Here is an 18,031-nt window from a genome sequence, read left to right on the forward strand (position 1 = left end):
CTGCATGGAAAACCTCCTCCATTTCAGTCCATAGGACTTTCAATTGGAAGGCTTTCTAGAAGCCATGAGGACCAGAGAGACATCTTCTGAAAGATAGAGGGGATGACTTCTAAACATCCAGGCTGTGAGCAACATTGCCTGGAGGTTGGGATGTCCCAACCTGCCTTGATCTTGCATAATGAGTTCTGGGGAAGTCCCCAGACTGATCGGCCTCCGAATGGAAAACTCCCACAGGAGTGGAAGCCAGATCTGTCTAGGCCAATAAGGGGCTATGAGAATCATAATCCCCATATCGTTTCGAAGCTTCAAGAGAGTCTTCGTTACTAAGGGAGTCAGAGGAAACGCATACAGAAGACCTTCGCCCCAATGCCAGGCGAGGGTATCTGAGGCTGGTTTGCCGTCTGTCCTGTACAGGAAGCAGAACCTGGGTACCTTTCTGTTGCTAGGGGATGTGAAGAGATCTACATCCGGGCTACCCCAGAGGTGGAATATCAGATCCGCAACTCCTTGGTTCAAAGACCACTCGTGAGGTCTGAAGGCACGACTCAGTCTGTTCACTAAGACATTCTCCACTCTGGCCAGGTACACAGCCCTAAGCACCATCCTGTGGAACAGGGATCATGACCAGATCTGAACTGCTTCCTGACACAGGAGGTATGATCCCATATATCCCTACTTGTTGACATACCACATCACCACTTGGTTGTCGGTTTGAATCAGGACAACTATGTTGGACAGCCGATTTTTGAAAGTCCATAGCGCGTATCTAATCACCTGGAGCTCCAGGAAATTGATTTGGCTATAGTGTTCCTGAGCAGACCAGAGATCCTGGGTGCTGAGCCCAACTACATGAGCTCCCTAGCCCAAGGTGGATGCATCTGTGGTTAGGATAATTTGAGTAGGAGGACTTTGAAGGGAGATCCCCCGTTACAGATTTGAAAGAACCCGCCACCAGGCCAAGGCGTTCCGGAGGGGCGAGGTGACTTGGATGCAATCTTGGAGGTGCTGCGAAGCCTGATGCCACTGTGACCTCAGGATCCATTGGGTTTTGCACATGTATAATCGTGCCAAGGGAATGGACATGAACAATTGCGGTCATATGGCCCAAAACCTCAACCTGTGCCAGGAAGGGGGCAGGAAGGTTTTGGCCTGAGCCATGTTTAGTAGGGATTCTATGAAGTCCAACTGAAGTAACAGGCTGAGATGGGACTTTGGGTAGTTGATGACGAACCCTAATGACTCCAACACCTGCATGGTTAAGCGCATGGACTTGACGGCCCCTGCCTGAGATGTGCTCTTGACAAGCCAATCATCCAGCAAAGGGAAAACATGCATCCCCAGCCTGTGGAGGCACGCTGCGACCATGGCCAGGTATTTTGTAAAGACCCATGGGGCTGACGCGAGCTCAAACAGCAACACCCGATACTGTTTTCCCACCAAGAATAAGAGAGAATTCTGGTGACTTGGGAAGATCTCATTGTGGGAGTATGCGTCCTTCAGATCAAAGGAGCATAGCCAGTCCCCTTTTTATAAAAGGGGAATCAAGATGCCCAGGGCAACCATGTTGAACTTTTCCTTTTTGATAAATCTATTCAAGGTCCTTAGGTCTAGGATGGAATGGAGTCCTCCTGTTTTCTTTAGAATCAGGAAGTAATTGGAGTAAAAATCCCAGCCCTCTTTGCCCTACAATAGGCTTGATCGCTCTGGCCATTAAGGAGGAGAGCTCCATTAGTAGTAGCTCCTGATGCACTACCAGCCCCCAATACAGGCCCGGGGGGGGGGGGGGGATTTGGCTGGGCACCCAATAGGTTCAATCAATAACCATGGATGACGATAGAAAGAACCCACTGGTCTGAGGTTTTGCTGGGCCACTGGTTCGCAAAGAACTGCAGCCTGCCCCCATCTAGCATATCAATCGCCCCAGGTACAGGTAACTGGACTTCGCTCCCTATGACTCAGTCAAAACCCTGTCCCTGGAGTTCGCAGAGGTGCCAGCTGTGACTTGGGAGCTCTCTGCTGCCTGGGTCAGCTGTGGGAGCCCTAATGTTGCCGACAAAAGCGAGGGGGCGTAAGATAGTACTTCCTCTAGTGAAAGAAAACTTCTGCTGCCCTAATCCCGCCAATCTCCTAGCAGAGGATGGCAGGTCCGGAGTGCTTGCAGAGATTTGTTGGACAGTTTCATGGTGGTCCCGGAGCTGTGCCACCGCATCCCTCACCCTATCTCCGAAGAGATTCTCCCTAGCATGTCAACGAGTCTTTCCTGTACCTCTGATTGGAGATCCAAGGCCTGCAGCAATGCCATTCTGCGGGCGCTGATTTCTGCTGCAGAGACCCTCAATGCCATTTCAAAAACATCATAGGTCTTTCAGACCTCATGTTTTCCACACCCCAGGCGCTTATGCACCAGTGACATGAGGGTGCCCTGCTGCTGCTGAGGCAACTGCTCGGCCACCTCCTGCACCTGCTTTCAGATGTCACACAAGTACTGGCTTATATAGAGCTGGTAGGAAGCCATGCAGGCAATGAGCATGGCTCCCCAAAAAACCTCTCTCCCAAAAGCATTCATCGCTCTGCGATCCTTTCCGGGGGTGTCCAAGAATGGGTCCAAGACTACTTGGCTCTCTTGAGTGGATTCAACCATCACCAATTGTTGGGGGAAGCTGTTGCTTATCAAATCCAGGAGCCTTTTAAACAAAGTAAACCCCATCAGCATTCCTATTCATGGGAGGTTCTGTAAAGGTTGTTCCCACATCCTCAGCAGTAACTCCTTAAGGATGTCATGCACCAGGACTGCCACGATCTCCTTAGGAAGCTCCACGAACTGGAAGATTTCAAGCATTTTATGCCTGGCATCCTCATGTCAGCAACTGAAAAGGGATGCCCTCTGCCATCGCCTGCACAAAACCTGCGAAGATCAAGTCCTCTAGTCCCACCATTGCTCCTTGTGACCTTGGGCAAGTCACTTTACCCTCCATTGCCTCAGGTACAAACTTAGATTGTAAGCCCTCTGGGGATAGGGAAATACCTAAAAAAGTACCTGAATGTAATCCAATTTGAAGTGCTGAAAAAAAATGTGAAAAGCGGAATATAAATCTAAAAATAAATAAATAAATAAAATAAGAGGAGACTTCCTTTGCTCCTCTGGAGGCGAAGGTCTTAAGGGAGACCCTTAGAGACTCCATGTCATCCCCCAGGTGTCACAGAGGCCCTCATCCAGACATTGACAGAGAATGGGGCCCTGGGCACTCTGCCATCATCCACAGGTCCAGGCACCAGCAGAGCTGGATGAAGGACTGCATGCCTCAGCGTCTTAGCTGGCCTAGGTGGAGCTTTATCCTCTGAGGAACCAGACATGACCACCATATCAGCAAGGCGAGGCTGCGGTGCCCTGACGGGCACCAGCGTCAACCTGGGAACAGATGCCAGCTGGGTTGGCATGGGACCAGTGTCCTGTATTGCCCACTTGCCTGCCAGCTGTACTTGCTCCTTCAATCTCCTCTTCAAACATTGCGAATGCCAACACCGACTGGGAGGAAGCAAGGTTGACCAGATCCTCTTTGGAACCTAGAGGAGGATTGGTGACTGTCATCTGAACCAGTGGAGACAGTCTCCAACCCCTGGAACTAATGGAGGACTGGCACTTCTTACTGCGGGATCGCTTTGAAGGCATCAGAACATGATCTGGTGCATCCCTGTGCTCGGCACCATGCATCAGAGACAGATGCCATTGCTTCTTTGGCTTCCCTTGATGCTCAGCATGGTCTTTCCCCGGTGCCAACGCCAATGACAAAGAACCCAACATCGTCTGGCTTGGAGGAACCAGCCTGTCTCCGGTTCCTCTATCAGCCGACGGCACCAACAGAACTGATGGTCCTGCCGATGTCAACAGCTTGGTGTCCATCTGTGCGGCTCCATGGTCATTCAATGCTGATGGCTCGGTCTTCCTCAACTCTAAGAGGCGCTCCATCTTGTCGAGAAGACGACTACGTCCTTTCAGAGTCATCTCGGCACATTTGCAGCAACCCCAGACATCATGCGATGCCCCAGGCAGAGGACACATTTATCATGAGGGTCCGTGATAGATATTGTCCTCTGGCAATGAGGGTATCGCTTAAACCCAGATGCAGTCATGACATAAGCAACATAGCAAAAGCATTTATGGAAAGGTTTGTCTTTTTGATGATGACACCAAAATCTGCAAAAGGGTAGAGTAATCTAGTGAAACTCAAGGAATGCTTTAGAGCAGTGATTCTCAACCAGTGTGTCGCAACCACCAGTGTGTTGCCAAGCACCAGCAAATGTGTCGCGGCTCCCAATGTCCCATTACCCCAGTTGTACTTCCCTTCTCCCTTTTCCCAGCCCCCGCGGGCCAATTGGAAGCCTCCTTTCTTCCTGCCCCCACTGCCCAATGGGAAGCCTCCTTCATTCTTCATGCCCCCGGCAGGCCAATAGGAAGCCTCTTCCCTTCTATCTGCCAGTGGGAGTAAGAAGGGAGGAAGCTCTGATTGGCCGGTGAGGCAGGAAGAAGGGGCATCGCATAGCCCAGGGGTGGGGTGAGAGGAATAGCAGTGTCAAACCCGGATGAAGCAAAGCCACCACGGGAGTACTCATCACCGTGGCAGCAAAGAGGAAACCAGACCCCGACCAAGCAAGGCTGCCATGGGAGCTCATCCCCATGGCGGCGAAAAAGAAGACCCGCCGGAGTAAAGTCACGTCGGAACTGGAGCCCATCCCTGCAGCGAAGGAAGAAGAAGTTTGGCAGTGAGAGCTGGTGTATGTGGGTGTGAATGTGTGCAAGAGCATTTGTGTGTGATCGAGACTGGTCGTGGGATCTAACTGGGGTGTGTGTGTGTCTGTGTGTGTATGTGTCTGGTTGTGGGCGCTAAGGAAGACGACTGAGGACAGAGATTCAGCAGCCCTTGTTGCTTCCGGTGAGTGCTATTCACCTGGAAGGGAAAGGAGTAGGAGAGTTGCTGGAGAGGGTAAGTAAAGGTGGCTTTTTAAGTTTATTTTTCTTGATTGACTGCCATTTTAATTATTGGGTATTATGCGATGTCTGCTGTTTTGAAATATTTTATTGATATCTGGACATGTTTTAATAATTTTTATGAGTTTTTAATTGTTGGATATTATTCTGTTCAGCAGCTGTTTTGTAATATTTTTAGTATAGCTTTACAATTATTTCGGTATGGGGCTCTATAGCAGCTTGGCTTATTCTGTTTTCCTAATAGGAAGTATATTAGTGTTTATTTATTTATTTCTTCCGTTTCATATACCGTCATTCGGTGCAGCCATCATAACGGTTTACAAAAATCAAACAGAGAATAAACATAGTTGCATAAATTAACAGTGGGAGAGATGAAGGGATAGGGGAAAGGTTGGTGGTGAAAAAGGGAGGACAAGGAAAAAAAGGGAAAAGGAGTATGGTAACAGTATTGGTATTTATTCATCTTCGGGATGGACTTCTAGCGTTGTTAATTATAAGTTCATATTGCTACTACAATGGTTGATGCCAGATGTAATTTCAGTATCTCTCTTGCATGGGTCTGGTTGGTAGTATTGATTGAAGTTAGATTGTTGAATTAAATAATCATTAGTGTAGACTGTATGAAAAAGCAAAGTCTTTAGATCCTTCTTGAACGTTTTGATATTAGTTTGAGTTCTCAAATAAGGTGGTAGGGCGTTTCATTTTTTTAGGACAGGCAATGGAGAATGCTCTATTTCTTGTGGTTGATAGATGAGCATCTCTGATGGGAGGAATTATTAGACTAGAAGTGTTATTTGATCAAAGATTCCTATTATTATTCTGTGGAGTGATTTTTAAGCTTGTTTGTTTGTGGTGATCAGAGTGTATTAATTTGTGTATAATGGTCAAAATCTTATATTCAATTTGGGATTTAATAGGAAGCCAGTGTAGTGAAGATAATATTGGGGTGATGTGATCATTCTTTTTTTTTTTCCCAGTTAAAGTTCTGGCTGCTGAGTTCTGAAGAATCTGCAGAGGCTTGATATTGATATACGGAAGGCCAATCATGAGGGAATTACAGTAGTCAATGGTTGAGAAAATTATTAGTTGTAAAACTGTTCTGAAATCTACTGAATTTAGAAAAGGTTTTATCCGCCTTAGAATTAGGAGTTTGTGATATCCTTCTTTGATTTTGGTAGTTATGTGGTTATTGTAAGATAGGTTATCATCAATGATTACTCCAAGGTTTCTGGCGTGAGTGACAGGGGATATTGGGTTAATTTGATTGTTTGTTGCAAATATAGGTGGTGGTGGTTACATTGGGTTTTTTGTTCATGATAAGTATTTCGGTTTTATCAATGTTGATCATGAGTTTTAATTTTGTAAGGAGTTGTTTAATTGATTCAAGTAGTACAGAAGTGTCTTTATATGTTTCATCAATGGAGTTTTTTATGGGAATTAAAAGTTGTATGTCATCTGCGTAGAGGTAGTGGGTGATTTGAAGATCATTTAGTAGCTGGCAAATTGGTAAAAGGTATACGTTGAATAGAGTGGCAGATAACGCTGAACCTTGTGGAACTCCAGTATTGAGATTAATTTTCTTAGAGATGTTGTTATTGAATGAAACTTGGTAGCTTCTGTTGGAGAGATAAGATGAAAACCATTGTAGTGCAGTCTCCGCTAAACCAATTTCAGATAGTCGTTCTAAAAGAATTTGATGATTTACTGTATCAAATGCTGCAGAGAGGTCAAGGAGTACTAAAAGATATTGCTTTCCATTATCAAATCCTCTTAGAATAGTGTCATTTAAAGAGAGGAGAGTCTCAGTATTGAGGTTTTTTCTGAAACCATATTGGTTTGAGGATAGGATGTTGTTTGTTTCCAGGTATTCATCAAGTTAGAGTGATCTACTTTTTCTATGATTTTGGCAATAAAGGGTAGATTAGAAATAGGGCGGTAATTTGATAGGTTATTTGGGTCAAGGTTATTATTTTTTAGTATGGGTTTGATTATTGCTGATTTGAGACAATTGGGATAGTTTCCTTCAGTAAGTGATAAATTGACGATCTTGGTGATTAATTTTGTTATAATAGGTTCAATTGTCTTGAGGCTTGTAATGTGGATGCTTGTAATGTGAATCCTGCCAACCGATTCATTTTCTTGATGATTGATTGGATCTGGATGGTGGAGGTGTCGAAACTGGTCCATTTTGATTTTATTTTTGTTTTCAGATATATGGATTGGGTGTTTTGATGAAGTTGGATTGAATTAGGTTTAATATTTTATTACTAAAGAATTCAGCAAAATCGTCACTACTGTAAGATGTGCAAGTAGGTTTATGGGTAGTCTTTGTGAGGAATTGTACTATTGAGAAGAGCATTCTGGGATTATGATGGAATTTGTTGATTTTTTTTGAGAAATATTCTTTTTTTTCCATTGTTGATGGAATATTTATATTATGCTAGATGTGTTCAGTATCTGTTTAGAGTGACTGAGGTTTTGTTTTGTCTCCATTCTCTTTTTTTCCTGAATAATCGTTTAGATGCTCTAATGCTATCATTATACCATGGATTGTTGTGTTTTGATGGCTTTATTGATTTGGATATGATTGGATTGATGTTATCAGCTACTTTTTAGTGATCATTAACCATGATGTTATGGCTTCATCAGAATTTGATAAATTAATATTAGTTAGTTCCATTTGAAGGGTTTCTTGGAGGAGTTCAGTGTTGAACTGAGGGAGATAGGTAATTTTATTTTGTTGGATTTGAGGAGGATAAAGAGTTAGAAGTCAGGGATGCTTGCATTAGGTGATGATCTGACCAAGGTATTTCAGTAATGTTGGTTGAGATAGTATGCCAGTCATTAGGTATTGATAAATATGAGGTCAATGGTATGACCTGCTTTGTGGGTTGGAGTATCAACAATTTGTTTTAGTTGTAGTAAAGCAAGTGCATCAATGATGGTTTGGCAAGTTTTTGAATGGTTGCTTAAATCAAAGTGTAAATTGAAATCTCCCAGGATGATGATGGGTTTGTTAAGCGAAATATTATTCATAATATATTCAATTAGTGGTGAACATTTTTGTCTAGAGATCCTCGTGGGCAATAGACAAGGCAAATTTGAAGTTTAGTGGAATCAAATAGTGTGATTTCAAATGATGTAGTTATGTTAGTTGGACGAAGAGTCAGCTGAAGCTCTTTCTTGGAGATCAATATTAAACCACCTCCTTTTTTCCTTTTTCTTGGAATTGAGAATATGTTGTAATCTTGGTTGTTTAATTGGTTGATGAGTACCATGTCAGTGCTTTTAAGCCAGGTTTCTGTTATTGCAATGAAATCTGGTTTATAATCAAGTAATCAAGTCATTGAATAAAGGTATTTTGAATAAAGGTATTTTTTAAACTATAGAGCATGCGTTGACTAGTATAACTGAAAGCATAATATAATTTGAGAATTGGATGTATGTATTGTTTGAGATGTTTGAAAGCTGTGGTTTTTTAGAATAACGAGGAATATGAGGTGTGTGTTTCTTTTGCATTGGTTTTCTTATTGGGAGAGCAGTTATCGTATTTTGATTTTGGAGTTTATTATTTGCATCCATTCTTAAAAATTGTTAGTATGGCTTAATCTTAGATGAATTGAGATAAATTGAGGTGGTACAAGGGAGCGCTGAAAGGGCAGATTTTAAATTACCTCACCCAGCTCCTCCTCCGACCTCAGGGGCCGTCTGCACTTCCGGTTAGTTAAGTTTCAGCTGAGGGTGGTGTTGATGGCGTTGATCAGTCCGTCTCAATTAGATTTCCATTGGTAACTGCAATAAGCCACTCCAATCAAAATACACATAAAGAGTTCACCTTTACGGCAGTTGTTTCAGAGTTCTTTAAAATAGGTGGTTGTCCTCTCTGAGAAGAGCCTTTTTTGCTAAAAAATTTTCCTTCCCCGTCTGACAAAGATAGTTGCGTTTTGCCTTCTTTTCTAGTCAATGCAACTTCCAAACGCTGCAGGCAGTATTAGAAGCAGGGGCTGCCCAGATGGGGAACCAGAGGGCTTGATAGGAGTTTGCCAAGGCTGCTACGATAGCCCGAGCCTGATGCTGAACGGAGAGTCGTGTACAGTTTAGGGCCTGGTTTAATATTTGTAGTGTTGCCTTTTCATAGATAGGGTTGTTACAGTTTGAGTGTGTTCCATAATAAAGGTGCAACTTTGTGCGGGTTAGTTTGTGTGCGTTATTGCAGATCCTGGGACTATGTTAGGTGCTATTTTTCTCTTTCCATTTCTCCAGGTTTGCACTGCATGCAGAGTGGCTTTTTTGGTTTTCCATTCCAGTTTCTGTCTCCATATTTATAATTTGTGGTTTTTCTGTACTTGATGAAAGTCAGTTCTGGGTGTGTGACCGAGGTGAGGTATTTTACTAGCATGTAGGCATTTGTATCAATCTTATTTCTTGTATTTTCTCAACAGGATATGCATTAGTGGTAAAGTACTGTCTTTTCATAAGGAAAGCTATTGTGCCTAGTAGAAAGCGAAGTTTGTTTTGCTTTTACTGAGATGTCATCAGAACCAGAATATTTTTTTTGTATGGCAAGCTGTATAGGGTAATGCCCTAGTTCTGCTCTGCACTCATTGGTGGGGGTCAAGGGGGTTCCTGTGGATGAAGACTACATATTTACATTTAGCCCTGTGACTGTCACATGTTCAGTGTGTCATGCACGTGAGAACCAACTATCAGGTGTGTCCCGGCCAAAAAAAGATTGAGAACCATTGCTTTAGAGACTGGCAGCTAAGATTTAATATTAAAAATGCAGAGTAATGCATTTAGTATGCAAAATCCCAAGGGATAAGGTGGTGAAATTCTTCTAAGCACGAAGGAAGAAAAGGGTTCTGGGGGTGACTGATGATCTTAAGGTGGTCAAACAGGTGGATAAAATGATGGCAAAAGCAAGGGAGGCAATTGTGCCCCTATATAAGTCCCTGGTGAGACCTCACTTGGAATATATTGCTTCTTCTAAGCTTCAAGTAGCACCAGTACAGGCTGCACCAGAGTTAACAGGAACTCACTGATTTAAGTAGCCACTATGAATCTATAAAATTAGTTTGACCACCAGTTTCCATAAAGAGGCAGGAAAGTATCCATCAAGCTTCAGAGAAACTTTTGTTACTAAGTATATGTTGAATGGAAAGTCTAAAGTCCTTTAACAGATTCAAGGCATGACTGGGAGTGATATCAAGGGGAATGGTAGAGAAGCACTGAAAGTTTAAGTAAAAGACATGGGGGTGAGGAGTTGGTATTGGGCTCACTACGAGAATTTATAGGGTCACCTATCTGAAGTGGAAGAATTATAACTGGGAAAACTGGATGGCCTAATTTGATCTTTTTTCCACCATCATTTACTATGTTAATATGTTATTTCAGTATTCACTAATAAAGAAAGAATGCTTATCTCTTTGTATGTAATTAGAGCACCATATGAACAAAAGAAACTCACTTGATTAAATCTTCTAGTGAAGGCAACTGCATTTGGAGCAGAACTGTACTTCTCCTTTTTATTCCAACCACAGCTCGACAACTCCTGCAAAATTCAGATGAGAATGAGCATATTTCTCAGGTTTCAAAGATACCAGTTAAAACAGTGCTATTTTAACAACAGAATTTCACTATGAAAAAACCCACAAATTTATTTTTGCAAAAGAAAATATTTTACCGAACTCAATTAAAAAAATTAACATAAGGCATTAAATTAACAATCTGATAGCAGCAATTTTATTGAATAATTTCTAAACGTAAAGAGTTTTGTAAGAATATAAATATTGAACTCTAGCAAATAATCATACCTTAAACATTCATTTTTTAGTAGAATAGTCAGTGGTTCTGAAAACACTATTTCTTGTCCTACAAATGTTTAAGAATATAAGAATAAGAGCCCAAATTTCAGGGTCTGAACTCCAAAAACTTCAACTGCCAGGGAATACATCTCTAGCTAATATTAAAGTATTCTTATGCCCTTGATTTGCACATCTGCCTCTCAAAGAAAAAGCAAAGGAAAGCCCAGATAGATAAAAATTGAAATTTCTTTAAAGTTCTATATTTTTTTTAACTTATGAGACATTCCTTACTACTAAGCGTGTTTATTTGGAAGTACACTGGGAAAATAATTCCATAATGCCAAAGATACAAAGTCATATTCCTACTGGTAGAATGGGTAAATCGAACGAAAAAGATATCCCTATTTACCAAAAATATACTTCTGCACTATACAGACCATCATACATTTTTATTCAGAGATAAAGGGTGTTAGTTAAGAATACAGCAGCAATTTGATTCATTAGAAAACCTATATTAACTCAAAATAGAAGCCATACAATATCAGTTGGGAAATTGGTTACAGAAAGAATTGCATACTGTGCAATGGAAAGACAATGGATCATTTCACTGTTACACACATGAGGTTAGCAAACAAGGACCACTTGGTTCATCTAGTCTACCCATTCATTTATTTCCATCTACTGTGCTTATTTTTATTTGCTTTGTGGTTTTCTCCTTCTCTCTGCCATGAATATCCTCTTATTATAAGTAGTGCCATGCTGGGTCACATAAAAGGTCAGATGAGCCCAACATCCAGTCCAGCAGTGGCCAACCCAGATCACTTGGAAGAACCCAGCAGATCCAAATAAGATCTGTTGCTTACTCCCAGACATAATAGGTATTCATCCGTAAGTCTACCTAGCTAATATATTTATGGTAGGTATGTAATCAGGACATTCATAATTTTAACGTTTTTCTGCATTTTTATGCTTCTACTTGATGACAGACTTAATTGGCATCTCAGAGACATGGTGGCAGGAGGACAACCAATGGGACAGTGCTATACCGGGGTACAAATTATATCGCAATGACAGAGAGGAGCACACGGGAGGTGGTGTGGCGCTTTATGTCCAGGATGGCATAGAGTCCAACAGGATAAACATTCTGCATGACGCTAAATGCACAACTGAATCTTTATGGGTAGAAATCCCCTGTGTGTCGGGGAAGACTGTAGAGATAGGAATATACTACTGTCCACCTGGTCAAGATGGTGAGATTGACAAGGAAATGGTAAGAGAAATTAGGGAAGCTAAACAAATTGGTAGTGCGGTAATAATGGGAGACTTCAATTACCAACAGTACATAAGAGCAAAATACTGCACTCCAAGCAATATCGCAGAAAACACAAGTGCAGGCACACAGTTCAATCCTGACAGAGCACTCACAACCGGTGTATATATTGAATTCTTTTAATCCTTCAATATTTATTATTTATTTATTTAAGGTTTTTCTATACCGGCATTCATGAAAGCGTTCACATCATGCCGGTTTACATGAAACAGGGGTGTGAAGAACAAACCAAGAACATAACTAAACGTGATGAAGAGATGCAGTTACAATTAACAGGGGCTGTAAACTGGGAGGAGGAAAAATAGAGAGAGAGAGAGGAGGTTAATTATATACAATAGTACAGTATATATACATAATCCGAAATATATAGTTGCTGAGTGGAGTCTTTAATGGTTGGCGTGTTAAGTGGAGTTCGGGAAGGCTTGCCTAAACAGCCATGTCTTAATATGGCAACTCCTCTGACTCATACAGGCAACAGACTTAATGGCGTCCCCCGACACGGTACCCGTGTTTCGCCGCGGGCTGCATCGGGAGGGCTCGCCAATAGGGGTTCATAAGAAAGCTGTGAAAGATAAATATACATCAGGACAACAAAACAGGACTTATAACCGAACATAAAGTGCAAAGTTATACAACATCATAACATACCTGACAGCATAGGAACTTAAAAGTGACAGGGAGCGCACTACCCTTTCCCACTGACAGGTATTTAAAGCTGATTAAGGCGCCAAAACAGGAAGACATACCACGTGGGACTTTACCGTCCCATTCATTGGCTGCCGTTCCTGTGACGCGCCTCAGCAGGGTTGTTAACCAAACAGTACTTATGAATGACCAGCGCTAAGGAAGAGTTTTATGTGAACAGAAACCATTCAATGTCTCGATTTAACCCCTTAGGAGATACTGAATCTAAAGTGAAAATCCAACGTTGTTCGATGCGACCCAGATGTTCAGAATAGTTACCCCCTCGTGGGCACCGCGGGAATACCTCAAGGACACTGTATGCGAGATCTGACAAGGTGTGTGATTTTTTAACCCAATGGTCTACGAGGGGTTCATTTTCACGGGAATGACGAATATTGGAGCAATGCTCTATAATTCGGGTTTTTACCATACGGGATTTTTTCCCGACGTAGATCAGAGGACAAGGGCATGTAATAACATAGATCACTCCAGCCGTAGTACAATCGGAGTAAGAACATAACCTAAAAGTTTTTTTGGAAACTGGATGAATAAAACTAGTAGAGGGTGAAGTGTGGGAACATACAATGCATCGTCCACACGGATGGTGACCAAGTACACTATCAAGATTCCGTGGCACCGGAATATCAGTATGAATGAGTTTGTCACGTAAATTTTTTCCTCGTCGGAAAGTGAATCTAAGGGGACCCGGGAATAAAGTGTGTAAGGACAGAGCCTCCCAATGTCTGCGAATCATCGCAGTAATCTGGCGGCTGAGAGTGGAGTATGGTAGAATACAATTTGTGACTGTTTGATCATCATGGGACGATGGTAAAAATAATAGTTCACGATTGGTGTACAAGGCCCGTTTCATCGCCTTTTTAACTACATGCCTCGGGTACCCACGGGATATAAAGCGAGAGGACATTATTTGAGCCTGTTTGAGAAACTCACATCTGGTGGTACAAAGTCTACGAAGCCTAAAAAATTGGCCAGTGGGAATATTCCTTCGTAATGTACTGGGATGACAACTTTGAAAGGCAAGTAAGGTGTTCCTATCAGTGTCCTTGCGGTGGATGGTGGTCGAAAAACGACCCTCATCTACAGACACAAGTACATCCAAAAAAGCTATATGGGAACGATGTAAACAAAAATTGAACTGCAAATTAGAATTACATGAGTTGAGCCAATCAATGAACATATAGAATTGAATCTCCGTACCCTGCCAAAGTAAAAAGATATCATCGATGTAGCGGAGCCACACTGCTATGTGTTGAAACCATTCACCAGGGTACACAAAAAGATCCTCAAATTCCGCCACAAACAAGCACGCCAAACTGGGGGCCATAGTGGAGCCCATAGCGGTACCCTTTACCTGGAGATAAAACATCTCACCAAATCTGAAAAAATTCTTCGTGAGTGCCAAAGTAGCTAACGTGACTAGCAAAGAGGTGGGGACACGCTGGGGACCAATGCGAGAGTTCAAAATTTTTTCTATGACTTGTAAAGCAGCAGTTTGGGGAATGCTGGTGTACAGAGAAATAATATCTAGTGTATCGAATAATATCTAGTTGCATCGAACAACGTTGGATTTTCACTTTAGATTCAGTATCTCCTAAGGGGTTAAATCGAGACATTGAATGGTTTCTGTTCACATAGAACTCTTCCTTAGCGCTGGTTATTCATAAGTACTGTTTGGTTTACAACCCTGCTGAGGCACGTCACAGGAACGGCAGCCAATGAATGGGACGGTAAAGTCCCACGTGGTTTGTCTTCCTGTTTTGGCGCCTTAATCAGCTTTAAATACCTGTCAGTGGGAAAGGGTAGTGCGCTCCCTGTCACTTTTAAGTTCCTATGCTGTCAGGTATGTTATGATGTTGTATAACTTTGCACTTTATGTTCGGTTATAAGTCCTGTTTTGTTGTCCTGATGTATATTTATCTTTCACAGCTTTCTTATGAACCCCTATTGGCGAGCCCTCCCGATGCAGCCCGCGGCGAAACACGGGTACCGTGTCGGGGGACGCCATTAAGTCTGTTGCCTGTATGAGTCAGAGGAGTTGCCATATTGAAGGATTAAAAGAATTCAATATATACACCGGTTGTGAGTGCTCTGTCAGGATTGAACTGTGTGCCTGCACTTGTGTTTTCTGCGAGACTTCAATTACCCCAATATTGACTGGGTAAATCTATCATCGGTACATGTAAGAGATAACAAAATTGCTATTTCTTACAGCAGGATGTAGTCCTCACATATGGGTGATGCCACTGACTGAGCCCTATCACGGAAAACTTTGTCAAACTTCCTAGAAACCCTTGACTGGCATACTAGGCCCACTGAGCATGCCCAGCATGCCATTATCCCTCGAGCCATAGGGTTCTCCCTTCAGTCTTCGTTTTTCCTCGCTGCAGTTAGCATCGCAGAGGAGCCCTGTGTGAACTTCTTCACACAATCTTGTGTATAAAACAAATTAAAATCCCTCATTTCTCATTCCCCACATCGGGGTCTCTCTTCGACCACCGGCCGGTGAGTTAAATTCTTTCTTCTGACTTGATTCGAGTTTAAAAATTTTTTGGTCAGATGTCAGTGACGTCACCCACATGTGAGGACAAGCATCCTGCCTGTCCTGGGATAAATACATTTCCTGGATGGAATAAATGACATTTTTATGGAGCAATTGGTTCAGGAACCAACAAGAGGGAACAGTTTTAGATTTAATGCTCAGTGAAGGACAGGATTTGGTGAGAAAGGTAACGGTGGTGGGGCCGCTTGGCAATAGTGATCATAATATGAACAAATTTGAATTAATGACCGGAAGGAGCACAGTAAGCAAATCCACGGCTCTAATGCTAAACTTTCAAAAGGGAAACTTTGATAAAATGAGAAAAATAGTTAGAAAAAAACTGAAAGGAGCAGCTACAAAGATAAAAAGTGTGCAAGAGGCGTGGTCATTGTTAAAAAATACCATCCTAGAAGCATATTCCAGATGTATGCCACACATTAAAAAAGGTGGAAAGACGACAAAACGATTGCCGGCATGGTTAAATGGGGAGGTGAAAGAAGCTATTTTAGCCAAAAGATCTTCATTCAAAAATTGGAAGAAGGATCCAACAGAAGAAAATAGGATAATGTATAAGCGTTAGCAAGTTAAATGTAAGACATTGATAAGACAGACTAAGAGAGAATTTGAAAAGAAATTGGCTGTAGAGGCAAAAGATCACAGTAAAAACTTTTTTAAATATATCCGAAGCAGAAAGCCTGTGAGGGAGTCAGTTGGACCGTTAGATGATCGAGGGGTTAAAGGGGCACTTAGAGAAGATAAGGCCATCGTGGAAAGATTAAATGATTTCTTTGCTTCAGTGTTTACTTAAGAGGATGTTTGGGAGGTACCCGTACTGGAGAAGGTTTTCATGAGTAATGATTCAGATGGACTGAACCAAATCACGGTGAACCTAGAAGATGTGTTAGGCCTGACTGACAAACTGAAGAGTAGTAAATCACCTGGACCGGATGGTATACACCACAGAGTACTGAAGGAACTCAAAAATGAAATTTCAGACCTATTAGTAAAAATTTGTAACCTATCATTAAAATCCTCCATTATACCTGAAGACTGGAGGATAGCAAATGTAACCCCAATATTTAAAAAGGGCTCCAGGGGTGATCCGGGAAACTACAGACCGGTTAGCCTGACTTCAGTGCCAGGAAAAATAGTGGAAAGTGTTCTAAACATCAAAATCACAGACATATAGAAAGACATGGTTTAATGGAACAAAGTCAGCATGGCTTTACCCAAGGCAAGTCTTGCCTCACAAATCTGCTTCACTTTTTTGAAGGAGTTAATAAACATGTGGATAAAGATGAACCGGCAGATGTAGTGTACTTGGATTTTCAGAAGGCGTTTGACAAAGTTCCTCATGAGAGGCTTCTAGGAAAAGTAAAAAGTTATGGGATAGGTGGCGATGTCCTTTCGTCGTTTACAAACTGGCTAAAAGACAGGAAACAGAGAGTAGGATTAAATGGACAATTTTCTCAGTGGAAGGGAGTGGGCAGTGGAGTGCCTCAGGGATCTGTATTGGGACCCTTACTTTTATTTATTTATTTTGTTTTTATATACCGACAATCCTGTAAAAATTTACAAATCATACCGGTTTACAATGAACAAAAACTTTGCATAAGAGCATTACATGGAACATTGCGAGCGACAAATAACTAAATAGGAAACCGGGACTAAGAACTTGCCCATTGCAACAAAAACAGTACTCTACATAGTTAAAAACATAAATAAATAAATAAATAAATAAATAGTTACACCCGAACAGAAATTGATCAATACTTAATAATCTAAAGTTAACAGGATTCTAAGTACGATAAATACTTAATAAATCTGTTTAAAAGTGTTTAATTAACAAGGTAAGAGTCTTACGGCGGACTTAGTCAGATGAGGATAAGGGGTCTAGCTATAATGAAGCATCTTGATCGATGGGAGCTAACTTTCAAAATGAGGCTAGGATACAATTAGAGAAAAGATTGTATCAAAGATCCCTGAAAGTGAGGAATAGGGATAGAGACATGGTGCAAAGTGAAAGGTGTGGCTGGTCTAGGATATGGCTGGAGGATAAGCTGGATGGTAAGCAGAATTATGATTCTGGGGATGCTAGTTTGAAGAGCCATGTTTTGAGTTTTTTCTTGAATGACAGAGGACATGGATCTTGTCGGAGGTCTGGAGGAAGAGCATTCCATTGTGAGGGGCCTGCTATGGAGAGGGCACTTTTTCTAAAGGATGTTTTTGCTGGGGTAACGTGAAGCATGCCTTGATAGGCTCCTCTGATTGGTCTGATGGGGTTGAAAGGCGAAGCTAGATGGTAAGCTCAATGGGAGAAAGGTTGTTTAAGGATTTGTGGATTATAGTAAGGACTTTATAAAGAATTCTGTATTGGATGGGAAACCAGTGGAGGTTGTAAAGGATAGGAGAGATGTGATCTCTTTTTTTTTGTGTTTGTCAAAATCCTGGCCGCTGAGTTCTGCAGCATCTGTAGAGGTTTGATGGTGTTTGCTGGAAGGCAGAGGAGCAGAGAGTTGCAGTAATCGATTTTTGAGAAGAGTATAGATTGAAGTACCAGACGGAAATCGTGAAAATGTAGGAGGGTTTTCAGTATTTTTTTTAGAACTTGCAGTTTGAAAAAGCATTCCTAGGTGGTGGTGTTAACATTTTTTGAGGTTAAGTCG

At 41.9% G+C, this 18,031-nt stretch overlaps 1 protein-coding gene across 5 annotated transcripts in view; it reads right to left on the reverse strand.

Moving 5' to 3' along the window:
• Nucleotides 1–18,031, reverse strand: part of RALGPS2 (Ral GEF with PH domain and SH3 binding motif 2) — a 785,699-nt gene that overhangs the window by 552,485 nt on the left and 215,183 nt on the right. For 4 of the 5 annotated variants that reach the window (XM_029618595.1, XM_029618592.1, XM_029618596.1 and 1 more), the window contains exon 5: nucleotides 10,455–10,538. In XM_029618595.1, coding sequence (XP_029474455.1) covers nucleotides 10,455–10,538 — 84 coding nt within the window. Of the gene's footprint in view, nucleotides 1–10,454; nucleotides 10,539–10,800; nucleotides 10,836–18,031 lie in introns of those variants that run through there. The other variant, XM_029618597.1, reaches the window with a different exon arrangement.

This window comes from Rhinatrema bivittatum, chromosome 10 (genome assembly GCF_901001135.1).
Source record: "Rhinatrema bivittatum chromosome 10, aRhiBiv1.1, whole genome shotgun sequence".
In the NCBI taxonomy this organism is placed as follows: Eukaryota; Metazoa; Chordata; class Amphibia; order Gymnophiona; family Rhinatrematidae; genus Rhinatrema; species Rhinatrema bivittatum.